General features: G+C 43.1%; 1 protein-coding gene across 1 annotated transcript in view; it reads left to right on the forward strand.

The window, feature by feature from the left end:
* Positions 1-2,021: 2,021 nt before the first annotated feature.
* Positions 2,022-27,433, forward strand: part of ARFGEF3 (ARFGEF family member 3) — a gene marked incomplete at both ends in the record, with an annotated part of 87,229 nt that continues 61,817 nt past the window's right edge. The window contains 4 exons of the mRNA XM_084260980.1: positions 2,022-2,106; positions 3,283-3,334; positions 18,946-19,027; positions 21,246-21,377. Of these exons, the coding sequence (XP_084117106.1) occupies positions 2,022-2,106; positions 3,283-3,334; positions 18,946-19,027; positions 21,246-21,377 (351 nt within the window). The remainder of the gene's footprint in view (positions 2,107-3,282; positions 3,335-18,945; positions 19,028-21,245; positions 21,378-27,433) is intronic.

The following is a 27,433-nucleotide window of genomic DNA, read 5'->3' on the forward strand; positions in this document are numbered from 1 at the left end:
TGTATTTATCTTTTAGTGTTCCACTGCTCTAGATAAACTCTGGCACTTCATTTCTACATTAAAAATACCTCAAACACCATCACAGTCCTTTTTGGGTTTTTTGCCCCAGGAAAAAAAAAAATGAGAGACTTGAAAAGACAGAAATGAACCCCCATCTTAATTTCCACTAAGCACATTACAGGATAAAGAGAAAGGACATAGGTGGGGAACAATTCGTCATCACTTCCATTTGAGCCCTGACTTACAGCATCATGGTTCACTAACAACCCTGTCCTCTAGCTATTACCAATTTTTCATTCCAAGGAAGGTAGTGGGGCATGATTGGGACAAGAAACTTTGGGAAACTACTTCCAGCTTCTTAGAGATCAGTTTATACTCTGGAATGTGAAGCTTAATGGTCTTTGTTAGAGCTTTTTAAAAATCTTTAGTATTGTTGCTCTAGGCATTACCTATCCCTTTCTAGACCTTTCTGGCATCATTGTAAATCCTTTTCTTCAGACATGAGTTTTACACTCTGGCCTTAAAATACAACTATGGATTATGCATTCATTATACTTCTGAACACAAGCAGGATCAGCCCTTGTAAGTATTTGGATAAGGGACAGCCCTTGAAAGCTCAATATCCTATGGGAAATGCTATGGCTGATTCACCAGGTGCCAATATTCTGTCTGGTAATTCACAATTGGTACTCTTCCAATTAGCAGTAGGAAACATAACCGCTAATACTGCCAGCTGCTACCTGGACTGCCTTTCTTATCTGTTGTATTTTTCTTTTCCTAGCCTGTTTATTTGCTTGTATCTTTTAAGAGATATTCTGCAACAAGACAACAGCATTAAAACACTCAATTGACTGATGCGGTTGCAAAAAGGGCAAGTAGTATACCTCAGATATATGGCAAGGGAATATCAGGTTGAAGAAGGCAGGACATTTGCCGGGTAGAAAGCACACAGAGCAATGTCGGAACTAGTGGAATGGCTGTTCTCCCTCCCACGGGCTGATTTCTCAGGGAGCAGGCAGGTTGAGTCATGACCTTCTGCACCTGCCACCTGGGGAGCAATGGATACACAGATCCTTCAGGGTCACAGCCATTTATTTGTTCTCACTGGTTTCAGAGTATGACCAGCACCTGCACAATGCTGGTTGGTGTGCAGCTCTGGCTCCAGTGTGGCTCCACAGGAGCCTGCAGGAGAAAGGGGCTGCCGGGTGGCAGGGCTGCAGGCAGAAGCAGCGCACAGATAGCATAGCTAGCAATAGGAATCCAGCCCTGCGGGCCCTGGCCATGCCCGGCGGTGGAGCGGCCGGACGGGCTCAGGATCAGGACCCTGCCTCAGCCTTGCAAAGCCCAGCTCTGGATGTGAGCACGCCGCCTGGCCCCGCAAGCCCACCATCTGGAACCGCTGAGCCTCAACCGCATACAGACATCAAACCCACCCTCCCGCTTTCTGGGGGCAAGCAGCCAGAAGTCGCCGGCGCCCGCAGCCCGCCGGCCAGGCCGCCGGTCGCCATGGCAACCGGCCAGGCCGCAGCCTGCCCACGCCGTGTTCCTCCCCCGAGGGCGGCTACCGCCGCGGGGGCCGGCTCCGGCGGTACTATTCCCCGCTGCGCTTCCCGGGCCCTCTACGGTCTGCAGCAGTTGCCGCCGCTGCTTCTCCCCTCGTCACCCCCCCGGCGCCGAGAAGGGGCTCCCGGAGCGCGGGAGGGCCGCAGCCGCCGGGCTGAGCCCGCGGCGGGCGGGGCCAGGCTCGGCCCCAGCCCGGCTGCGCCACCGGGGCCTGCCCGGGGTGGGAGATGAGGAGGAGGGACTCCGCAGCGGCAACAACTGACGTGTCCTCGCCATGGAGCTCGCCGTGATTCATCAGCGGCGGCGGGGCGGCAGCAGGGTGCCGCGCACCGTCCCCGCGTAGGCACGGCCGCGGCGGGGGCAGCCCCGATACCGTTCTGCCGCCCGCACCGTCCTCTTCCTCCTCGCCGCCCGCTCTTCTGCCCCCGCGGTTCCGTGAGGATCCTGGTGGAGGCAAGATGGAAGAAATCCTGAGAAAGCTGCAGAAGGAGGCGTCGGGGAGCAAGCACAGGGCCATCAAGGAGAGCTGCACCTGGGCCATCGGTAAGGAGGGAGGGGTAGCGGCGCTGGGCTAGCTGACCCCGTCGCGGCTGGACTGCCTATGGGGGAGCGGGGCGGGCACGGCTCGGCAATGCCCGTAGCGGTGCGGGGCAGCAGCCTCCGACGGGGAGGTTTGGTAGCGGCGGGGGTAGGAGAGACCTCAGCAAACTTGTTCCGCGCTGGCCACTGAGTCTCCAGCCGGTGGGGAGCGACCGGAGCGCCTCAGGCGGTTCAAAATGCTTGGGGGCTGCGGGCAGTGGCACAGGCTGGCGGTCCCGGAGAGCATCCGTGTCCCCGTCATCCCTGCCTCCTGCGTCTGCTTCTTGGGTCTTGCGAGGCAGGTGCGGGTAGCAGTAGCGATCAGGTTTTGTGTACGTTGGGGAATGTGGTGTTTTCTCAAAGCACCCCCCCCAGTCATCGTAAAAAACCTCTAGCGAGGTTTTCCCTGCTGGTTTGTGTTTGGACGTTATTTTAAAAGCCGGATTTATCTTGGAGTGGATTCCATGAGCTCTTTTATCTTTGCTGTATAATGGAAATAATGATCAATAAAATCAGTTATTCCTTTAAGGGAATATAAGCTTAGGTACGTCTCAGCATCCACCCGTTTTGTCTGTGACTTGAAGTGCTTTTGACACTATCTGGTGCACTGATCATCAAGACCCTTAACTTGCATCAGCATAACTCTGATGCTTAAAATTGCTTAGGTTTTTTTTCATTTTTCATCCATACAGCAATCTGTGGGACTGGACTCGCTAATTTCTTTTGATGCAATCTGTTGCTGCCTTATTACCGGCCTTTCAGTATGATGTTCCATGGGTTGCTTCATTTGTTGTGCATTACCCTTGCACAGCAGCCATGCTAATACTCTCTGTACTGTTCCAGTTTTAATATATGTGCTGCCAAAGTGCTGGTATGTGGAAGGGAGTTTACTGAGAAAAAGATGGTTAGAGCTAGATGAGGTCCCTTCCAACCCAAAGCATTCTATGATTCTTTGGCACTTGGTGACTTCTTGTTGGCACCCTGTGCCCTGATAGATATGTGCAAGTCTTTTGAGACTTGGAGCAGCAGTGATTGTTTTTTCAGCTGGTGTAGGTATTGGCTCAGAGATTGTAGCCAGATGTATTGCTATAGTTGAACTCAAGAGTTTCTTTCAAAAGCCCTATTCCTTTGGTTATGCAGAAACCTTGGACTCTCCTGATGCTGCTATCAAGATACCTCCATATCAGCTAAGGTAAGAGCATTTAAATGTTTAATCCTGCACAGCCGTATTTGTGAAATTTGAATTAGAAGTGAGATGCATTCAGCCCTCTGTCTATGTGATTTCTTTAGTTTGTAGCTGTACGTATCTAGATCGGTAGTAGAGGATAGTTTGTTGGTGAGCTGTGAATGAAATGCATTAAAATGAGCATGTATAATGGTGATACTTGGTTAGAAGGGAGGGCTCTCTTATGGTATAAAGAATTTTCCTTCTAAATTACAACCTTTAGTGTAAGTGATAATGCTTCTCAGTGTGTTTGTTTCTTTTAGGTCTAGATTAGGTTTTGTTTACTGAAAATAAATATTTTAGAAGTTGAAAGGTTATATCAACATACAGCAAGGATACTGGGTAGGAGATAAAATAATACAGTTTCTGTGTCTCCTCCTTCCTTTAGCCTGCTAGATTATCTTGAATAAGCCTTCACCATTCTTCCTGCCTCTTTTTGTACACCTATAAAATGAGGGAGGTAACACTACCCTCATTTGTAGAACCATTTAAGATGTCATTTTGGAAACTGTGATTGCTATGGAGAAAGTAAATAGGCAGAATTATTACGGTCCCTTCCAACAGAACTGTTAGGAAGCATCCAAACAAACTATCAAGTCCACTGTTCAAAACAGGAGGATGCTTTCACACATTTTATAGTCAAGATGTGAAATGCTTAGGCTTGCCTTATTAGAGAATGTAATGGATGCTAAAAGTTTGCATGGGTTAAAAAAAGCACCTCACCAGATCCCTGGAAGGAACTGACTGAAGTCTATCAGATGCAAAGGTACCCCTTCTTATTCAGAAGTACTACAGTCAGAGACCATTGTGTTTATAAGAGAGTAAGTAGAAGTGTTGCTATAAATTTGGCCTGTCCTGTAGTCCTCCTAAATATCCACTATTTGCTGCTGACAGTGGTGAGGCTTTTTTTACAGTATAACTTCCCTGGATGTATTTTTATCACCTTGTTATTCCCTGCTGCTCCTTTCAGATATGCTTGGTTGAGCTTAGTGCAAGGGAAGTCAGAGGTTGAAGAACTAGTTATTCCAGACAAGTCACCAAATGGGGAAGGAATAGGAGCAGTTCCTTTGCTGCCCTAAAATCCTGTCAGCTGCAGTCCAGAAGGGGCCTCAAGTCAATGGGGACTGGCTGGAGCGCGCATCTGATGTGACTGACCCATGCCAGACACATGGATTTCCGAGGCAGGTTGGGCATCAGAGAACAGCTGGATGAGTAATTCCCAGAAGCTCCGTTAGAATTGGATTATGTTTTATTTGGCGCTGTGATTGGAGAAAATTTGGCTCATCTCATTTATCACCCTTCATCTTCAATACAGTATATGGTCTCTCTGTTTTTAAGTACTGTTCTCATTCCCTACAAATTTGTTAGCCTTACCACATTTCTTCCTTTTTTTTTTTCCAATTGCCTACTACCTCTTTACAGATATGCTTGCCTTTTTCTCTTCTTCCTCCAGTGCTCTTAATGTTATATTTAGTTGGGGGTTTTTTTCCACTGTAAATCCTAATCTTTTCAGGTAAAGCTGTTAGTTTGTAGGTATAGCTATGACGAAGTAAGCTCTTGACATTTGACTTGTCGGTAACAATGCACTCAACATTACTAGGTATTTTACAAAATAAAGGGTGCACTAGAGAATTTGAATAAAAGCTTTGGTTGTGGGGTCCTTGGTGTGATTCTGCCACATGACCTCAGATGGTGTGAGGGGTGTTGCTGTCACCAGTACTCTGAGCTTACTCTGCAGCCTGCTAACAAGCTACTGCCAGACTCAAGATCATCATTCTGGGCCATGTTTTAGGCTGGGGGTTTCCTGCATGATGTGCAAATTAGATGTTCATCTTTCTTTGGTGTTTGGTAATGAACAGCACTATGGTAGCTTGGTTCCTAACACTGTAAAAGAATAGCCGTGAAAACAGAGCAAGGGCAATGACCAGAAATACAGCCAAGATGGGTGCAGCATGGAGAATCCTCCTGCTTTCATCTTGATCAGGTACAGATAACATCATCTGCTGTAACACAGGTCAGCTCCTGGCTTTGAATCTGCCTTTCAACCTTTCTGCTGTGAGATTTTTGGGTGTGGTAGTGGGACATGGAAATATGGTCTAGCATATTTGGTGATACTAGAGTTAGAGTGAAGGTATGTGTCATCTTTCTACCAAGTCACCCTAGTCTTCAGGTGACTTGGTAGAAAGATTCAGGTCTTCAATCTGTAGTGGTAACATACTGAAAGTGTTAAAGGCAGTGTGCCAAATTGTTCAGGAGAAAAATATATGTCTATGAAGTTTCTTCCAAGAGCAGCAGCTGAATGAGTATTTTGAGTAGTGCATGGCAGGGAAGATGTTCCAGCTTGTTTAGTAGGAATGTTTGATGTGTCCTTAAGAGTATGGTGAATACAAGGGGAGTGTGACAGCACTTCTCTACAATATGTTTGAGGAACTTAATGATCTAGGGCACACCTGTACTGGATGAGAATGGTGGGCTAGTGATTAGTGTTCTGCCATGTGCAGTTGAGAGAGATAGTGGCTTGCTTTCAGAAACAGTGAACCTAGTAAGCACCCAGTCAGTACTGTTTCTCCACAAACCAGCATCTGGCTTCCACTAGCAAGTTGTGCTGGTGTTACTGCTGTTTAAGAGGGTGACCATGCTTTTATTTAAGTCCTTATTTTCCTTGTGGAAGAATGAAGCCTGCTCACAAGAAGGAGATATAAAAGTACATACTCCTTTTTTCCCTCCTTAGAAGTAAAAGGCCATTTGCTGGTCTTGAAACCACAGTTCTAGATGAGTTGAGGTTCTTCATAATGTTTTCTTTTAGGACAGTGATCCTAGTGTGAGAACAGGGAGAGCAAGTTGTGTGTCTGTATTTCCTCAGACTGTGACTAGTTGAGTTCAGGGATTTTTACAGGTGTTTTATCAGCTACATTCTTATCTCCATCTTACTGTTGGGTTAGGTTATTTCTATGTTTTGGCATGCTCCTGACCTATCCATAGCTTTCACTCTTGGGTTGGACTTCTGTTACCAGATACCAGGCAGGCTGCATGGTAGTTTGCTGCAGTTAAGGGCTTCAGCTGTAATATTTGTATGGAAACTGTTTCCAGCATTTGTCTGGTAGCTGCCTGGATAGCATGTGCCTGCTGTGTTTGGGACCACCTGGGGTACTTTTGCCCAAAGGGAGTGCAGTGACTGGACATTCAGCCTAGGATGTTATTCTTTAATTAGCTTGATAGAGATATGTTGGGTATGTCTTCAGGGAGCTAAATGAGACTATTTTGCTGTTCAACTTCCTTTGGTGTTAATTGGACATATGAATCCAAATCCCAGTTAATGACCTTGCACATTAATTCTAGCGAGGGACATTATTTAAACATCTCACTTTCTAAAGAAATACAAATCCCAACAAATACTGACTTCCCCACAGAGTCCTGTCATCTCTGCCTTGAGATAAGAATATGTCTGTACTTTTTCAGTACTTTAACTTATGATCAGACTATTGACTGAGGGTGTGGAATAGTAAAGAAGATTAACGTGAACTGGGGTGGAAATGACCTTAAGTCAGTTCAAGCTTTTGCCATCTACACCCTGTAAATTCTTGAGAGTCATGTTACCCACTGGTGACTGGTCTGTTGTTTCCTGCCTAGTATGATGTTTGTCTTTGAACGTATGTTGTGAAGATTAGATATGTACTATGTGTTTGAGGGGAGACTGAGGGGATGACTTATAAATAATGAATTAGATAAAAGGAATTGATTTCCTGGTGTTTTAATTGGTGAATTGATCACGTGGAAAGTAGCTTAAGAGAGCTTTATGTTGTCTGCCAGCAAACAATTGTTTGCTACTAAGTTGGGCTGCATTCACTTCTACGTTTTCAAGATGACAAATTCAGACCTAAGGGTAACCACCTCCAGTGAGCAAGTCTCTCTTCTTGGCTGATTCCTGGGCAGTTTCTCCACTGTGATTTTTAGAGGCTGAAATATGATCTATAAAAGGTAACTGAACAGGCACAAGAAAATGAGCCTTGAAAGAGAATGTTTGGTCAGGGTAGTAGTACTCATGAGGATTATACACATACCAGAGAATAAAATGAGAGGCTAGACAGTGCTTGAGAGTCACATAGTGCTTTGAAAAAGCTTGGTTATACTAGAGTGCTTCATGCAATGAAGTCATGTCTTAGAGACTATATAAAACTAAGTGGGTTTCTGTAAGCATGGACTTGGTGTTGTATAGGGGAGGTTGGTTTGGACTTTTGAGGAAGTCTGTGGCTTGGTGGGTAGTTTAGCTGTGGTGTTTTGGTGTTTCTGTCCTTACTGAAACCTGGAAACCTATATAGAGAATTTCTTATTGCATCCCTGTCATTCTTCATTAGGATTTTATTATCATTATCCTAAAGAGTCTTTCTTGTGGGTCTTGGATATTTCCTGTGATTTCCAGATCTTTTTACTATCCTGTTACTACTTCTAACCAGAAAAATGGCAAAAACCCATTTTTGCCCGTGTATCAATGTAGTAGATGCACCTCTGCAGGCTTGAATTTGAGCTGCTGTGTGGTGCTTGTGTGTCTGTTGTCTCTTTACTCTGAGAGGTGGGACTGAGAGCAGAGAACGCGTAGGCAGGACTCTCAGTAGTATAAATTTCTTTTCATGCCAGCTTAAAGTTTCCCCCATGGGACTTTAAAGTAATGACCATAAGACGTCTTGATGAGTGAAGAGTTCTGGCATAGTAACTGTGTAATTTGCATTCCTTCTTCAAAGGAGAAACTAGAAAGGTTTTCCAAACACTTACTTCACTGTATCTATACCTAAAAGTTGCAGAAGGTAAAGAAATCAAATGAAGGTACAGGCTCAAGCCTTCAGGCACCAATTCTGGATGCCTAGTTGGAGAGAGAGAGGTCTTCGAAACACTTGGCACCTCTGAGAGCCAAGTCCTGTTTGTGTTGGTGCAGTTCTTACGTTAGTTATTGCAAAGGTTGTGTCCCTCTGTTATTTCACATTGTCCTTTCAAAAATAGCTAGTATTTCTGGGGATTAGAGCTGGAAAGTCAGAAGTCAGTGGTGAGCAGGGTCCTCTGTAATAACCAGCTTATGTCTAGTTCTGTCCCCCAGTTTGTGTCCCAGTGCTATTCATCTTAGTGCTGTTTTTTGAGGGCAATTTGTGAACTTTGGGAATGCAGTGCAAGGAAAAGCAGTCAGGAACAGAAGTTTTAAACTTACTGAACTCTGAAATATCTGTCCTCCTTGCAGGTCTGTTTTGGGTTTGGGTTGTTTTTTTTTTCCTATAGTCATGTGAATTTGTGAATGAAATTGGTAGTTCTACCCTGCCATTTATTTTTGCATCTCTGGCTTTGCATCTGACTTACTGCTTGAAGTAGGTGCAGCTTACAAGCTCTTAAATAAAACATGCTCACATATTTTAGCTTGCACATGCTCAATATATAATGGTGTGGTGTGATCATCACCAAACATTCCATGCCATGTAGACTTCCAGTCCACTTAGTTCTGCAGGTAATTCATCCAATAATCCTGAGGCTTCAGGTGCATTTTGGCTTCTTCATTGTGAAGAACTATTTCTGATTTGATTGTTCTTCTCCCACCTACTTGATTTTTGTTTATGATTTGTTAGTTTCTTTATACTGTGAAAGTGTGGATAGGGCAGTGTTTTTAGCATACCTCTCTGTTTTCCTCTGTTTTAAAAATAAGAAACTCTGCTCCCTGCTTTTTCTAACACAGCCACCTAGCTTTAAGTGCTCCTGTGCTTTTTCCTCTTGAACCTGACTGCTGGATATGTGACTCATGCTGCTCAACCATTACACAGTTGCTGTCTGGCATTCAGCAAGTGGATGATGAGTTCTCTGGCAGGCATCTGGCCAAGAAGAGATTCTAGTGGCAGTGTGGACTGCTGAGCTGCATCTCCCGTGTTGGCAGTTTACAGGCTGGATCCAGATTTTTGGGGGCATTTATGTAGCCCATTTGGTGTTTTCAATTGTGTATATGCTCTGGTCTTGTTTTAAAATGTTGTTTTCCTAGTTGTATTGTTGAGGGGTGGGTGAGGGGAGGAAATTAATCTTTAGAAAGGCAGTGTGGCACTATGATAGAGTATTTGGATTGATCTGAATGCTTAATCTGGGATAGCTAACTGGCCTTATTTCTTGTCTGATGGGCAGGTATTTTTGTATCAGCAGAACTTTGCATCTGCTCTGGGACCCCAAAAGACAGCAATATTGGAGAGGAAAGGGGTGTATAGGGCCAATTTCCATCATGCATGTCTGAACTCTTGCTGTCAAGACAAGATTCTAAGTGTTGGAAGGCCTAGATCTAGATCTGAGCTGCATCAAAACCAGCTTGACCAACAGGTCAAGGGAGCTGATTCTGTCCCTCTGCTCTGGTGAGACCCCACCTGGAGTACTGCACTCAGCTCTGGGGTCCCCAGTACAAGAAAGAGTTGGAGATGTTGGAGCTAGTCCAGAGGAGGACCACAAAGATGACCAGAGGGCTGGAGCACCTCTCCAATGAAGACAGACTGAGAGAGCTGGGCTTGTTCAGCCTGGAGAAGAGAAGGCTTCAGGGAGACCTTATAGAAGCCTTCTAGTACCTAAAGGGGGGCTACAGGAAAGACAGAGAGGGACTGTTCATCAGGGAGTGTAGTGATAGGACAAGGGGCAATGGCTTTAAGCTGAAGGAGGGAGGGTTTAGGTTAGACGTTAGGAAGAAATTCTTTATTATGAGGTTAGTGAGGCCCTGGCACAGGCTGCCCAGAGCAGCTGTGGCTGCCCCCTCCCTGGCAGTGTCCAAGGCCAGGTTGGATGGGGCTTTGGGCAACCTGGTCCTGGCCCATGGCAGGAGATTGGGACTAGATGGGCTTTGAGGTCCTTTCCAACTCAAACCAGTCTGTGATTCTGTGATTCGATTGCTTTTAGTGCTTGCAGAAGAAAGGGAGAACCTTGGGAGGCTGTTGGTTATTGCCATACAGAATGAAATATTGTTGGGCAGGGGAACCAGGAGATGGAAGAAAAGTGGTGCCGAGACTCAGAGGACTGTTTTTCTGCTGAATGAGGCTTGACTCTGCTGTGGTCTTTGTGTGATACTGTGCAAGTCATGACTTTTCTTTGTTTTGAAAATTAAGGAGAGAGTGGGAATAATAAAGGCTGTTTCTCCCAGTTCTTCTATTTATAATCCATGAAAAGTTACATGGGTGCAGAAAGTTACACTACTTCTGTTTATCTTGAGTGTTTGGTGTCTTAAGAATTTAAATATGCTAAGGTAGAGCGAGTATAAAATAGCATAATGCATTGCAAATGTGGGGATATTATTAACAACTGTCCCTTATGTCTGTCAAGATTTAGCATTGCATCACTGTGAAAGTTGAGTGGAATTGCAGGTTGCAGCATTAGCCTTCAAAATGTAACCAGTAATGATCAGAAATATACCTCATCCTCCCATTTCTTCATCAAACTGCTTTGTAACTCTAGGCCACCCAGCTGTAATGGAGAAAATAAGGTCACTTGCGTGATGTCTGTGCTGTAGTACCTCTGTGTCTCTCTTCTGTCCCCTCATCCTACCCTATCCCAACATTGTAAAACTTCTGATAATGGAAGTTTAATTCTCGTAAGATGCATTATTTGTTGTTTTCAGTGTGCTGAAATTTTGAAACAGAAATGTTTTCACTGGCAAAATCCTGGCCTTCCAGGGTTTTTTAATGTAGGGCAGAGAGACTTCATGGAACGGCTCGATAAGCTTTCAAAACTGCAGGTGGAGGACGTCCAACGTGTGGCCCGCCTCAGGTCAGGAGCTGTACACTAGGGATGGATACTCAGCTCCTTACCTCATCTTCATGCTGTGCTTCAAATTATAATGAGTAAAATCACCTAAAGGATACTGATTGCTTTAAAATTAAGACCTTGTGTGGTTTAGATGTGTCATCAAATTCCTTGAGAGCAGAGTTAGTAAGTGGCTGTCATACCTTGCACACAAAGGGAAAAATCTACTGGGGTGGATGGTCTAGGGAGAGCGATGATAACATACCACACAGAGGTTACACTGCAGCTTTGGAGGCAGGAAGCAGCCTGATTATTATTTTGGCCTTTTCCACTTTAATATTGTGCAGAATCTTTTGTTGTCACTCTTCTTTACTCTCAAAACGGTACACGGTGTGCTCGTGTGTTTTTATGTTCTGTTTCAGTTTCTTCCTGACAACACTATCAGGCTCCTATCTAGGAACTTTGTGTTGACATCAAGATGTTATTAACAAATATAGCAAGGAAGCAAATGACCGTAGAAGTCTCTCCAGCTGAGTGACTGTGCTGAGCTATTTAATTATGACTCTATGAATTCTGTGGTCTGGGCTGTGTTAGGCTGAATAGAAGATTAAATTGTTCATGTTTGCCTTTCCCATGAGTAGAGCTGTACTTCTGCTCCTATGGCAAATCCATTTTGCTTGGAAAGTGTGTAAATAACAAAAGTTAGAAATGCCACTGCGTCACTTCTTTTATACCAAGCAGTGTTAAATTGCAGTCTCATTCAACATTTCAGGTTGAAAAATTGCTAAGGTTCTAGCTGACAAGCTGTATGAAGTTACATGTAGGCATCATTCCTCACTTCCTTATGTCATTAAGTGTCCTCTGGTAAGCAAGTCATATGATTACTCTAGAGGCAGGTTCATTTTAGTGTTGGGTGAAGTGATTACTTTGTGTGTTGACTTGAAAATCAAAAGAAGGGGAGAAATCTGTGAAGTATTTATGGAGTAAGGAATCGCTGTGCTGGAGGGAAGACCCAGAGGGAACTCCAGAAGAGATCTGATGTCAGCAGGTGAGGTGAGAAATAATTAGATATGGAAGTTAAACCTCAAGTCATATGAAAAGAAGTCTTTTTGTTGTAACTGGACAAAAAGTGAACAGTTTTGTACTGTGTGGGAAGAAAAAGATTTTTTTTTTTTTTTAAAGCTTCAAGTGGTGAGAGAGAAAAATGAAAATCATAGAATCAGAATAGTCTGGGTTGGAAGGGACTGTTAAAGGTCATGTAGTCCAACCCCCCTGTGGTGAGCAGAGACATCTTCAGTTAGATCAGATTGCTCAGAGTGCCTTCCAACCTGACCTGGGTTTCAGCCAGAAATTATAAGGTTATTAGTAAAGGTGGAACCTCACATGGTTATGTGAGGTGAATCTCTTGACATGAGAAACATGCACTCAGGTGTCTCTGTGCTTGCAGTAACTGAGGTAAATCCTGCCCCTGCTGAAGCACATCAGGATACATACCCACATAGTTCAACAGCAGTCTCCCAGCTGTTCCTTTTTCAGGACCTGTAATCTGCAACATTGACTGATGGGAGTTTTGTTGTTGTTGAAAAGGAGGTTTCTAATGGGAAGGCTTCAGATTGTCTTTTATCTCATTGCTCTAAGAGGTCTCTTAAATACAGTAACAAACCTGTATTTGCATAGAGACACAAATTTTGTGCTGGAGGGGTCTGTTGAAGCCAGTCTGGTGTAACTTAGTTACGGACTGCTTTGGGTTGGAAGCGGACCTCAAAGCCCATCTAGTTCCAACCCCCTGCCATGGGCAGGAACACCTTTCACTAGACGAAGTTGCCCAAAGCCTCATCCAGCCTGGCCTGACTTAAACCTGGAAGCTTCCTGCACTGTGGAGTCATGAGAACTTGCCCTACATTTGCATGCTGCAAGCCCCAAACTTATGTCTGAGTGCAACTGTAATATTCTTCGTAAGTGGGACAGTCATATTTCTGCTGTAGATAAAATTAATAATTTCTCTAGAATGTGAGCAAGGACTTAAAAATCTCCTTTCTTCTTGAAGAGCTGTTGCTTGAAAAATCCTGTTCCTCATCCAGGATTTAAGTACTTCCATTATGAATCATAAAGTTGGTGGTGGAATCTTTTATCAACGTTGTCTCTGCTAACACAGGAAAGGAAGAGTTATGGATATTTCTGGGTTTATATGTATATACACACACTGCTTGAGTTTATTTTACAAATTAAATCATCCCCTTTCGTGTAACAACAGCATTTGCTTCTGTTTGGTTTATTTAAGGGTAACAGCTGGGAGTACCTCCAGAATTTTGAGAATTTGTCTTTACCCTTTTTTTTTCTCGTGGTGGGCCAACTTTTCTGCTTGAATAAGTGAGACTAATGGAGTTGCACGCTGTGATATTTTGTTTTAAGCATCCAGAACTGAGAAGCTATTCTGAACTGTCAGTGTTACTCTGACTGAAAAATGTCAAACTATGACTGTTATCCTACCTAACAGTGTATCAGAAAATGGCAACAGCCCTGAATCAAATCCTTATCTGTTCTTCGGGCTGTGAATTATGCTGTGGAATACAAATTACATGCTGATAAGGCCCCCAAGGTTTTGACTTTTGCTTCTGCTGTGTAATTTTCAGGGGGAAGATAATACAGAGAGAAGTCTTATTTTTAATCTTTCTTTATTTTTAATCCTGTTTCTGAAAATTAACATGGTTATCAGTATTTGCATGAAGTGAAATAACTGTTACAGTGGTTGCAGGTTCTTCATTAATAGTGCTCCCTTCCCTAAGTTAGTGTCATGGAGGTGAAGGTGGGCCACAAGAAAGAGTTCTAGGCAGTAACAAGGATTTCAGATTAGACCACTTCCTTTCTTCACTCACTTTTCATCCTGAGTGTGAATTAACGTGGCATTATTCTCCTCTTGCTGAAGACTTTTTCCACTACAATGAGGACAGAAAGATTTTTATGATCTCTTGCAACACTAATCTGTCTTGCTCTGACCTTTTTGGCAGTCTGTTTTGACTGGCTTGTCATAGCATCCCTTGTGACAGACCTTCAGGGGAAGAGGTAGGTTGTTGAGCCATGAGAAACTTGGACGACCAGGAAGGTCATTGTAACCCAGCGTGCTGAATATAAAGGCTACTTACGTTCTCGTGACTCATTCTACACTCACGGAGCGGGCTAGCTCAGGAAGGACAACTGTGCTCCTGGAGGTACTGGTCCTGGGTTACACACTTAGTTCTGTCTCTGACCTTTTTGCTTGATCTGGGGAAGGTCACTTGGGATTAAATCCAAATACCGTGGAGGTCTGGTGACAGAACTCCAGGCAGCCTCAGTAGGAACATGACTGAATCTTTATCCTTGGTACTCTCTGCTTACTCTGTTGTACAGGTAACAAGGTCCACACTTAACAAGTACTGTTTTCACTAATGGATTAACTGTTCATGCAAATGGCTGCTGGTTTCTAGAGACCTTAGACATTTTAAAATTTATTTTTTTTAAATAATTGCTCTTCTGGGTCAGGACAAGTTGGTGATTGGCATGCTTTCTTTTGAATGGAGGGGGCTGCCATCATGTTATATTCATTTGTTCAGTATTTCTGTGTTATGCCAGATTTTAATAGAAACACTGTGATTAGAAAAGCTGTTCATCTCTCAGCAATTACTTTCTGTGCTGTGAAATTATTCTTCCCATTCATAAAAGTGTTTTGAAGTACCTTAACGTGCACCAGCTTATTCTGAGGAATCTACCTGTGCAGAATGTCTTACACTTGCAGCACTACAAAATCTGAGTGAATTCTCACTTGAGAGTATAGATCTGCAGAGAGTGGAGCAAGCAGTGATAGTGCCATAGTGTGGGACTGCTCAGGGTCGGATTATAAAATGGTTGTAGGGTCTAAAGGAGACTTCAGTCCCTTTCTTCATTGCACTCTGAAACCAAGTTCTGTTATGTGTTCTCCTGTGCAGCCTTTCTGAATGCAGTTCTTCAGTAGTAGACCTTAATTGTGCTAATTTACATCATCCTCTCTCATTCTGCCCAAGGATTGTCTGCCATGTTCTCCTGTGTTCTCATGCTAACACAGTGCATTTAAATGGCAGGTTGAACTGAAGTGTGGAAGATGCTCAAGCTAATCAAACATTGTGAGGTATCTCTGCAGGTATCTTATAACTATTGCATGGAAATGCTAAAGATTTAACTGACTGAGTGTGTAACAAGAACAGGAAATGACACAATGGCAATTAATTTTCTTCAAGAATGTATTGGGAGCACAGGCTGCAGCAACCTTAATTAGATTTTCAGTTAAACATTTTTAGCAAGGATGGGAAGTTCAGCTAATTGAATCTGTTCTAATTTCCATCCTCCTGTTTGTCATTTTGGGAGATATCTCAAGAAACAGCTCTCATTGTTCTCTGCTCATTGCAGTATGTGATGACAGATGGTAGGCAACATGCTGATGTGCAGGGTAGCTACACATAAGCCATAGGAGCTCCCACCTGTCTTTATTACAATGAAACTGAACTGGATCTAGTCCAGTGACTTAAGAGTGCCGCCTTCTTCCCCTCTCCTCACTATTTCCATCCACTTTAATGTGAGAATAAGTTTGTTATGTACTAATAATGCCCAGAATGTTTATATACTGTGCAGTGAACTGTATAAAGTCTAAAATAAATGTAGTGTTCTGCCTTCTGAAGAGGTGCAGGACTAAATAATTGTCAGGTTTTGGCATCCCTGCAGTTAGTGCTATACATTACTGTGGTTTTTCTGTTGGTTTTTTTTTTTTTTCTGTGTGTTTGGCTGATTGAGGACCAATTAAGGCTCAGGTACCTTGTTTTGGCACATGTTGATCTACTAATTTCAAATGTGACTTCTTCCCCCAGAGGGTGGTAGTGTCAACCTCTTTTAAAGGAGCATGCCAAAGTCACAGTGTAAAAGCTTGCACTTAAGAGCTGCTTTGTGGGTTAGAGATGTGTTGTTGTGGCACACAGCTAGAATGTCCTATCACAATTTTCCCACATGCTACCTATATGTTCCCAGCTCCAGGCAAAGCTGGATAAAGATACATAGGTGGTAGCCAGCTCTGTACTGGCTAGAGGAGCAGATGCTTGGGTAATCTCTAAGGAACTATTTCCTGTATGTTCAGGAATTCAAGCTGTTTTGGATGCTGAACTCGCAGGTTTTCAGAGTTCTTCTAGTTAAGCTGATGCCAGAAAGGAGCTTCTGAGAATATTGGGCTTTCTGCCTGCCTCAGAATATCCTAAATGAAACAAATGGTTGGCTTTTAGTTAGAAACCTATTTTAAGATACCCGCATAGTCTGCTTCAAATTCTTTAGAAATTGGCATAATTCATGTTTCTTTCAAAAAGCTTTTTGTGTTGTGTCCTGGTTCTGGCGAGGAGAGAGTTACCTGTCCCAACCAGTCAGCACAGGTGAGCTGAGCTGGCCAAGGGTGTCTCCACTCCTCATGATGTCACACCCCCAAAAAGGAGCTGGTCAGGAAGGGACAGGTCCGTGACACTCTGGGATGGACTGAGTGCTGGCAGAGTGTCTGGTTGGTCATCAGGTTGGTGAAGTGCTTTTTGTTATCTCCATTTGTCTATTGTGTGACAGGTCCTGTTGTTGTTCCCCTCTACCAGTGTTGTCCCTGCAAACTGCCCTGACCCCACCCCGAGGGTGCTGTCTTTGGTGTCTCCTCTCCATCCTGCCAGGGAAAGGAGTGGAGAGCCAGTGGTGCTGGGTGCTCAGCTGCCAGCTGGGGCTGAAGCACGGTATGCTATGCCATGCCAAAGGGCCTCTTACAAATTCCCCTAACCTGTGGAGAAGGTACAAAATGTGAGAAGAAATGCAGATTCTCAAGAGGTCTTTGTGAGTACAGAATCTTGCTAGATTGCTTAACTGGGCCATGCTTGTGACTCTCAAGCCCTTAATTTATCATTTAAGAAATGGGTTGCATTTCAAAGAGCAAATAGCAGACCTGTGCCCCTTGGGTTAGCTTGTGATTTGTGCTTTTTTGAGAAAGATGGGGAGATAGGAGTACCAACTGAATGCAACCTGGATAGCATAGCATTGACTTTTCAGAGTGGACATTCAGTCCCATCTGCAAGCAGGATCCACTGAAGGAGTTACAAGCCAGGTTTCTCAAAGATGAGAATGTCAGTGTTTGTTAAGCTCCATTTAATTATTTTTTTAAAAAGTTCAGGTTGTAGACTGCCCATTTTAGGGGGAAGTTGGTAGGTTATGGGCAAACTGTGGCAGAGCATGGCTTTAGGTAGATTTGACAGTATGTCTGAAACTGCAGTAATCACTGTTGCTCTAACCCAGGCCTTCTTTTTAATTATGAAGGGTTGTTTTCTGAGAGGAGCAGAATGTGCACACTAGTCTACTGCATGTGCTTAATTTGTGTCAGAATTTGAACCTTTGCATTGTAGGAGAGTTAGTCAGTACTTTAATTTTTATATACTTTTGGGTGAATAAACTATTTATCAGTGAGTCAACTGAAACTAAGTGGGTTCAGGTCAAAGGCAGCTCAAAGGATCAAAAGGGGGAGAACTTTTTTTGTTATCTTTAGAAATTGGACATCTTTGAGGCTGCTCTGAAAAGACATGGGGTTTGAGTGTGTGTTTGAATGCATTGAGTCGTGACAAAGAAGAATACTTCAAATGGAGCAAGTCAAGGCTTTTGGCTTCCAATTGGGGAAGAAAAGACTCAACAAGTTGGTTTTTTTTCTTCTTACCTTGCACACTCTTGTCTCCATGGGGAGGAAATGAATGCAGTTCCGAAAGGGCTCCTTGGGGCACAGTGCAAACAGTCGCAGAAGCAAGACTCTTAAGGGCTGGCTGGCACAGAATCGTTTCCCATAAGCAACTATGTCTATACAGATGCAAAAGCAGACTCTGTATGTACAGATAAGTGCCTTTTATGATTCATGATGTAATGAAGTGTTGTGAACCTTCAGGGAGACTGCAGTTGGACATGGACCGAGTATCTCTCATGACAAATGAGTTTCCTGCCAACTAGCAGGATTGGATTAAAGGGCTTGTGTTTAGTAGTTGTTCCTCAGATGCTGCAGTGCCTTTCTGATAAGAAGCAAGGAGTAAAGAGAGGTGTCACAGCTCCAGGCACTGTTTTGTTTGGTCTTCAAATAAATTAATAAAAAAATAAACAGAAAAAGCCCCAGTATCTAAGCACTGAGTCAAAAGCATCTAAAATACTGTCCTAATTAGTGATTTATTTTAATATTTTAAAAAACAGTGGTGTTCTGTAATGAAAGTAAAGCTTAGTCATAGTACTAGCACGTTGTAATTCAGGTGTAAAACAGACTTAATGTTCATTTGCTTTTGTCTACGCAGTTTATAGTGGGAGGGAGCCAACACGATATAGCACAGTGTTCTATAGAGGAGGCTGTAGACTTAAAGTTGATTAATCACAGATATGGTTACCATATTTCTAGCAACCTGAATATTAAACAGAAGGTGACTGAAGTGTAATGCTTATCATACTGAGCTGAAGGATCACTAGTGATCTGTGGGTTCCTTCTTTATGCTTATATATTCACAGATACTCACAGATGGCTAACAGTTGTGAAATATTTTGTGAAATTTCAATTAAAAGGCCATTCTTAACAGTATATGAAAAAATATGCCAGCTTTCTTTAGAGGGTAAAAGTGCTTCACAGATTTTTGAAATTCTCCTTGATGCAAGTGTTATCTTACTGAAAATGATACAGCCCTTCTGGAATGTTACTCCTTTGAATACCAATTTTAGTTCCATTTAGTTCTATTGTTCCCTCTCACTTTTTCTCTTCCCCCCCCCCCCCTTTTTTTTTTTCTTTTCATTTTCTTCAGGGAGAAGTGTCTCCTTCCTCTCCAACTGGCTCTGGAATCGAAGAGCGTGAAGCTGGCCCAACAGGCTCTAGCAGGGATGCAGGTATGGCTTCAATGCAGGAGTGTATTAGAGCACAGGTAAAGAAATCTAGACTTTTCTTTTGAAAGATGCTACAGAAAGTATCTATCCTCAGGTGGACCTAACACCATGTTTCTACTACAGTGTTCATAAGTTAAGATTCAATTAAGGGCTGGTGATTCTGTAGAAGCTAAAAATGAAAAACGTTTGGCAGATAGGTGAGGGTTCCTAGTTTTCAGTGTTGAAATAGAGATGTGCTCTTCCTTCTGTGGCCCTGTGCTACTCTCAGTAAGCCTTGCCACATCTAAATGTCTTTAGAAACGCGGCTGAGTCAAGTTTTTGTATTTTCTTTGATCAGAAAAGAGGATTGCAGTGCTTGAAAGATGGAGAGGTTAATAAAGGATCTGGGAGCTGCATTCAGTATGTGTGGGCACCTTTCAGGGTATTCTGTACATTGACAACAGTAGGAGTAAAACGTGATTTGGAAGTTTATGAAATTGCAAAAGAAAACAGCAGTGCAGCACAAGGAACAAGATGACTCTGGCTTGACAGTATAAAAACTAAAGCAGTTTATTTTTCTTTTAATTGGACAAATGAGTATATATCAGGAAATAGTTATCACTAGGGGAATGTTAGCTGTGGAATGACTGGTACATGACCGGGATGTAAAATGCATGCCACCATTTTCCAAAAAGAAATTTCTCCCTCAAAGGGCAAACATGAAGTTCTCCTGGGAGTATAAGGATGTAAGTGGATTGTTCAGATTCACTTAATTCAACATCTGAGGTGTCAGGCATTTGGTTAGAGAGTGCCCCATATTGGGGTACAATATGGTTGTAGGAGGCTCTAGCTAAGGAAAAAAGGTACTTTCTGAAGGGTTGCTGTAATTACTGGGCTCTGCCAGAAGACATGTTACCTTCTGACAGTGCAGTGCTCTGGTCCCACTCTGAGGTCCTGTGTTCTGCCTTTCAGATATACAAAAAGTGGCAGGGGGTTGCTTTTAAAGTGAAAGCAACAGCAGGCTAGTGGAACTTAAACATATGTCTGTTCTTGTACCTGTGCAGATATGCCTGCTAGAAAGACATCGTAGAGTGATGAACAACCAGGAATAGTGGAGGAATTATGAATGACCTGCTGTGTACTGTAGTATAACTTCCTTGGGAACACTCAGTGAAGAGGAGGAAAATTTATCTTTTTGCTCTTCTAATTTGCTGAACCTACTGGAATTGCAAAATTGTGGATTTGCAGCATGGTACCTTCTCTAGAAGCCTAAAAAAGTAATCCAGGCAAATATACAGTCCTTCATCTGCCTTCATGATATGTGAAAAGCAAAGGACTGAAAAGCAAATGACACAAGTGATACTATCGAGACAGGTTAAAAAATAGGATAAAGGACAAAACTGAGTTGAAGTACATCTTGAATTCACCAAAAGTACGTCATGGGCTCAAAGGATGATGGAGGTTAGCAGGGACTTCTGGAAGTTATCTCTTCCAACCCCCTTACTCAAGCAGAATAGAATCATAGAATCTCCTGAGTTGGAAGGGACCCCACAAGGATCATCTAGTCCAACTCCTGGCTCCACACAGGGCCAGCCATGCATAACAGTTACTTAAGAAGACAAATGCCTTACCTCTGAATGTGTGTTGTTCCCGTTCCCACAATTTCCTCCTTCTTTCCACAGCTTTTGTTGATGAACGTGTTGTTACATGGTATGGAAATTCCCTTTGGTCAGTTTGGGGGGCAGTGGGTCGACTGTTCCAACCTCTGGATAGCTGACGCTATCTCCTGCTGTGTGCAGGGTGTCTGTATCCTGTTTGAGGCCAGGATACTAGCCTGAATGGGTTTGCTGTTGTCTTTGAGAGTGGGGGGCTCGAAAGGGTTCCACCCTCTCCCTGCTTTTAAAATGTAGAGTGCTTTTTCTGAGGGCATTATTTGGAATGGTTTGTGATACCAATAACTAGTGATGTCTGCTTGCTTCTGGATGCTAGAGTAGTGGCATGGGGTAAGATGATACCAGAATGGCAGCTGATTCAGATGTTAACTGTCCCTTCATCTTGGCATTGATTGCCCATTTTTGCTGTACTTTAGTATTTTATATAATTAGATCCATTTGAAATTTGTAAATGAAGACGTAGCCACCATAGTACCAAATGCTAATAGGTTTAGGTGTAGTACTTTGCAGGAGGATTGGGCAGAGGCAGGTTTGTCTCAACCTCTACGTTGCTGTTTTTCTCCCTGCAGAAGCTGCTGTCTGATGAGAGGTTTGTATCCGTGGAAACAGACTCGGATGAGAAACAGTTGCTTAATCAGATGCTGAATGCTGTCAAAGTCACTCCTTCGCTCAACGAAGACCTGCAGGTTGAAGTGATGAAGGTTAGTGTTTCACACACGTCAGTGCTTACAACAGAGACTGCATAACTGAATGCTGGGGTTAGCAAACAAATTAGCTGTTGCCTTGGAAATCTTCATCTCAGGACAGTATTTTATTTGCTCCTTCCTGCTGGCAGATGTCAGTTGTTTTAATTTCTGCTTGGTTTGTGTTTCCCTGGGTTAAATAGGAGATAGTTTATATTAACAGTCAGTGCACTGGTAATCCTGTCCTTAGCAAACCGAAACAGGACATTCGATTCACTCTATGGGAGTTCATAGATAAAAAGCTTGTAGATTTGGAAGTCTGTCTGGTGTTGAGCTTTAGTGTTCATGAAGTAGGCTGTGCAGGTTTGCAGTTTTGAATTGTGTGTGGGTAGGTGCTTTCTAGTTTGTTATCTTTATGTTCTCTTTGTAAAGTGCTCGTGATGGAGCACAATTTGTCTAGGGACCAAAATGTCCCTGTATTAGTGCATAAGGGAAACTGTTTTGTGTACTCAGTGAAAACTTCCATTTCTACAAATGCTTTAGCATGTTGGGATCCCTGTTACTGCAGAAATACGGGTGGGTTCTGCACCTTCACAGCTTGATGGCATTAGGATACACTGTACACCAGTGTCCACTAGGGCCTTGTACTCCTGAGGGCATGATGTGCCAGGGCATTGAATCCACACAGTCCAGTAAACCCATTTGTCCTTTTTCCCCACCTGATTGGAAGCAGGGCCCCTCTAATCCTGCTTACTGCATTAGCTACCTTCAAGAGGATCATAAATGCAATCAGATCTTCTGCTTGGTTTGGGAGACTGCCCACTGGAAATGGGAGCAGCGCTTTTCCTGGAAGAGGCCCCTCTTATGATTGTTTTGCCTTGCAACTCGTACTTGTGCCTGTAGGGTCTGGGTAGGTTTTCCATCCCACTTCCTCCTATCCCCTCTGTAGTCACACAGGTTAAAACCTGTCTCTTGATCAGAGGAATGCTTACTTCTAATAGCTGAGATACATGTCTGTTCAGGTGGGGAGTAGGACAAATTCTCTTCAAGTTTCTGGGCCTTCCAGGACAATTTCTCCACAGTTGAGATGAAGAAGAGACTTTCTTCACATCACTGAAGTCAGCCAGCCACTTCATCCTCTGTTGCTGCCTCTTCACCTTCCCAGGGTATAGTGTATGGCAATGGCACGCACTGTACAAGCTTCCACCACGTGGGTTGGCTACATTGGGCTTCATCAGCATCTGTGGTTAATTGTGTGTTGTCCAGTTCATAATAAACCATCTCCCACACAGCAAATTCCCTCAGGTGCTGGATACCTCTGTCCTTGTGTGGTTCACTTGCTTGGGTGATGTAAAACATCTTAGCTGAAGGCATACCTTTCCCTCACACTTGAGAGAAGTCACCTCCAGAGGCTGAGGGCGTGTGTCTTCTTCCCAGTCGCCTTGCACATGCACATTCCTCTAGACGGGGGTCGCTTGGCTTCCCTACCCTGTAATTCCAGGCTACTGACCCTGTTATCCCAGCATCAGAGCAGCTAGGTAACAATGTGCTCACCTGGAAGGTGGCTGAATTATTTTCTTGTATGTTGCAGCTCATTCAGGGACAGAGATCAGGCGATTATTTCAGTTCTGCCTCTTCCCCCTGTTCTCATTGTGGTCCAGCTTCATTGTCATCACTTACTAAGTGAACTAAGTTTTTTTCGTATATTTCTTCTGTACAGGGGCAACTGATGCCAGCACATGTTGGTTTTGTGGTTCAGACTCAAGGCCTGTCACTGAGGTTGAGGTAGTTGTAGTGCCTGTCGCTTTGTTTTCCCACTCTTCCCCCTGTAGTGCTGCCTGCTATCAGTATTTTGTAGACAGTGGCCCAGGCCCAGCATAGTTCGTTGAGTTGTGCAGAGGAACACAGGGTTCTGTAGTTATTTGGAAGTGAAGTTCATGAATTTCCAAGCCACTGGAGATGAAATGATCTCTAGATACCCGCGATACTCTCCTGCATGCTGTGCCACCCATAATCATTCAGCCTTGGGGCAGATCCTCTGGGTGGTATTCTTAAAACAACTTTTTGTAACCCTAAGCAAGACCTGGAACACATTCTTGAGACCTAGCAAAGGTATTCAAAATTCTCAAAAGCTGCTCTAACCAGCCTGAAAGAAAAGGGGAGGTGAAAGAGCAGGACAAAGTATATCCCCCCCATCTTCCCTATGGATTGGTTGTGATTATTAAGAAATTCCAAGAGTTGTGGTCAGGCATGACAGTAATGCCATATAAGAGTACTGGCTTAATCTCACCACTAGGGATGTTATATCACAAGTTGATATTACACAGTACAGCAAAATGAGAATCCTGACCCTTCTCCCAGAGATGATAAACAGCACCACAGGGAATACATACAGCAAGTAAGGGTTTACATACTACAGCCTTGCGAACAGACAAAACACCATTGTGACCAGTAACTATTTACCTCATATAATAAGTGCATATAACAACTTTGTTTTAAGACATCTGGTCAGATCTATCATTATCTCAACCCTTTGTGCTGCTTGTTGGGCACCAAAAAGGACTGTTTTGTTGTTTAGCTCCAGCCAGCAGCTGACCACCATGTGGCTGCTTGCTTACTCCTTCCCTGCAGTGGGATGGGGAGGAGAGTAGAAGAAAAAGGTGGCTTGGGGTAAGGACAGTTTACTGGGACAGCAAAGGAAGAGGAAAATAACAACAGTACTTAGAATGTCCAAAGTGGGCGAGGCACAGTGTAATTTGCTGACCCTGGGAGCCTGATTCCCAGTCCGTTCTGAGCAGGGACGTCTCCTTCCCTGCCCCTTTTTATACTGAGCATGGCATGATATGGTCTGTGTTGCGGGTTTGTGTGGCAAGGGTGGTGGGCAGGCAGGCTTCAGGGGTGGCTTCTGCAAGAAGCAGCTAGAAGCTTTTCCTAGGCCTGGTGGAGTAAATACTGTCTGGGCACAAGGACAGATCTGCCACTGACTGAGGCAGTCAGTGATGGTTGTAGTGCCTCTGTGATAACATATTTCAGAGGGAAAAAAACCTGCAAGCAGACAATTTTTTGCCACCAGAGAAGGAAGTGAGAAGACATAAGAAAATGCAGACAAGAAGTTCAATGAAGAAGGCAGGAGGAGGTACTCCAGGTGCCAGAAGAGAGATTCCCCCGCAGCCTGTGGAAAAGACCATGGTGAAGCAGGTTGTCCCCTTGCAGCCCATGGAGGACCTCATGTTGGAGCAGGGGAAGAGTGTGAGGAATCAAAGAAGGACCAGCAGAGACAACTTGTGATGAACTCACTGAAACCTCCATTTCCCATCTCACCCTATGGCATTTGGGGGAGTGGTGGGGGGAAAGAGAGAGAAATCATGAATAAAATTGAGCCTGGGAAGAAGGGAGGGATAGGGGAAGGTGTTTTAAGATTTGGTTTTATTTCTTATTATCCTACTCTTTTTTTTTTTTTTTTCTTTTTTTATTGGGTACTCTGCGGGGGGTTGGGTGTGGTAATAAATTATATACCTTTTATTCCGTGTTGAGTCTGTTTTGCTCATGACACTGATTGTGGAATGATCTCTCCCTATCCTTATCTTGACTCTTAAGCCTCACAATATATATTTTGTTCCTCGTCCAGCTGAAAAGGGGGATGAGAGAGCAGCTTTGGTGGTCAACTGGCCTCCAGCCGGAGTCAAACCACCACAATATGGAATATCCCTTTGGCCAGTTTGGGTCAGCTTTCCTGGCTGTATCCCCTGCCAGCAGCTTGTGAAAATTAACTCTATCCCAGCTGAATTCTTCCCAGAGGTGGGAAGAATTTTGTTGTGTGTTGTGGGGCCATATTAAAATTGAGTGAAATGTAAGGGTGTATCTTGTGTTGAAGAATAGGGCCATCTTGTTCTTAAGCACTAGACTAACAAGCAGATGGTTTGGGTGTGGAGGGGGAGCATCCTAACTTGATGCTTTTAAATTCTGGCTTCAGATGTTTTAAAAATGGCTGAAGTACTACTTCTTCCTGCAATTAGACCTTTACTTGCAGGAATGCATGTAGTAGTGGCAAAAGCAATGACAGATAATGTCAGATCAGCAGTGCAGAAGGAGACTAATGTATAGCTAAGCCCCTGGTTTGTGGTCTCTTTCCATGTCAATGCGTATGTGGTTTTTACTTTCTCTCTGATTTTTTGGTGATTTTTCCTCTCCTGGAAAAGAGGCTTCCAGGAAGAATTGGAATTCAGCTTTGATCGTAACTGTGGCATTGAAGCAGGTGAAACCAAATATGAAGGAAGTGGGTAGGGTGCAGAGACTTCAAAGCAGCAATGGCTTTTTTGTTTTTTTTATTATTCTTTCTTCTCACTAATATTGCTGTGACTTTCCTTTTTAAGTTGACAGTGATCTTAATAATGCAGTATATCTTTCTCTGATAGCATCATTCACAAATAACACATAGAAGTTTCATGTGTAATTGCAAATTAGTAGCTGAGACCTCACCCAGAAATAAGTTCTCCAGATAAACCAAATAGGTTGTAATATAATGAGTACTGGTAGTAAACAAGTAGCTTTTCAAAAGAAAGGCGTTTGGTTGATCGTTTAAAATTTCCCTTTCTCCTGCCACCTTTTGTGTTATTCAGTCACAGACAAAGCTGTGTCGTGTAATCCGGTGTGTGTCAGTTCAGTCTCTGCCCAAATTTTCCAAGAAATTAGCAAGATAGAAATTTTCAAACAAGAATGAGAATACTGAAGAAATCTTGATTTTTCTGATTTGATGTCTTTTAAAATATTTGGTCTTTATTTCACTATTGCAATTAATGCTGTCATGATATGGAATCAGAGAAACAAAAATTTCATATGCATATGGTTTCTATGAAATATGCTTAAAAATAAGTGTTTTCATATGCTTGCAAGCTTTGTTTCTTATTACTCCTGAGAAGAGTTCACACAGCATTTATGGCTACTTGTGGGGTTTTTTTTAAAAAGATTGGAGGATTGTCTAGAATCAAAAAATATTTTTCTAAAGTGGCTTGAGAGGGAGAAAAGACTCTTCTAATTCCCATTATTTACCTATTATCCGTGGAGAACAACTATTTCATTTACTGCGTACTGGTGGGCAAAGTTTTCATGGCTTTCCTTTGTAGGCTTTCAGTGACGAGTCAGGCAAAAGTCCTTTTAATCTGAATAAGGTTTAATGAACTCTTGCTAAATTTGCTGTGTTAAAACATCTTTTCTTTTTCTCTTCACTGGTCCATTAATGCTGCATTTGGGAACTCTCCAGGAATAATAGCAGCCAGATCTTTTTGTTTCTTTGGTTTTCATTTTGGATATTTTTAGAACTGGATTCTGATGTAGAGTTCTGTGGTAAAACATAGTTTGTGTAAGGGCAGGCAGAATGGAGCAAATAGCTCTGCCTCTGAAATACTGTCTGTAGATGGTGTGTTTGTAATTATTCTTTCCAAGATTGCTGCCACAATGTTTTAAAGATGCAAAGTGATTCTTCAGGTACTAAGAGCCATCTCCTGGTCTTTTAACATTTTTAAAGTAACTAAATTAACGGATAGGGCCCCAGTTATGGTGTCAAATTACTGAGCACTTGAAGGTTGCTACTGAAGATCTACAAGGAGTAATAGAAAGTTTGGGGACAATTTTTTGACTGTTCTTAGTTTTTCAACAGTCATAGTTGATCTCTTGTTTAGGTTTTGCTGAACCATGTTGTTACAGGTTCAGAGAGATAGTCCCAGTCTAATGCAAATACTAGAATAAGCTGGATTTTGCTTGAGCAGCTGAGCAAAACATATTGCTGACTTTTTCAGAAAACTTGGCAGGAAATTTGTTGCCATTGAAGACGCCGCCTGAATTTTCCTTTTTCTAAGACATGGAGGTTTTTGATGGGGAGATAGTTAGTTTTTCTCTTTGGCCCTCCATGACTGAGAAGAAATTATATTATGTATTTGAAAAGTAGTTCTAAACTGTTTGATCAGAAATGTGGATAGAGAACAACCATAAAATCCCAGCCATCCTACATGATTATTTCCTGTGCCTTTTTCTTGGGTACTGGTGTATGAGCTGATTACTGTAATAAACTCTCACAA

This window comes from Gallinula chloropus, assembly GCF_964237585.1.
Source record: "Gallinula chloropus genome assembly, chromosome: 3".
In the NCBI taxonomy this organism is placed as follows: domain Eukaryota; kingdom Metazoa; phylum Chordata; class Aves; order Gruiformes; family Rallidae; genus Gallinula; species Gallinula chloropus.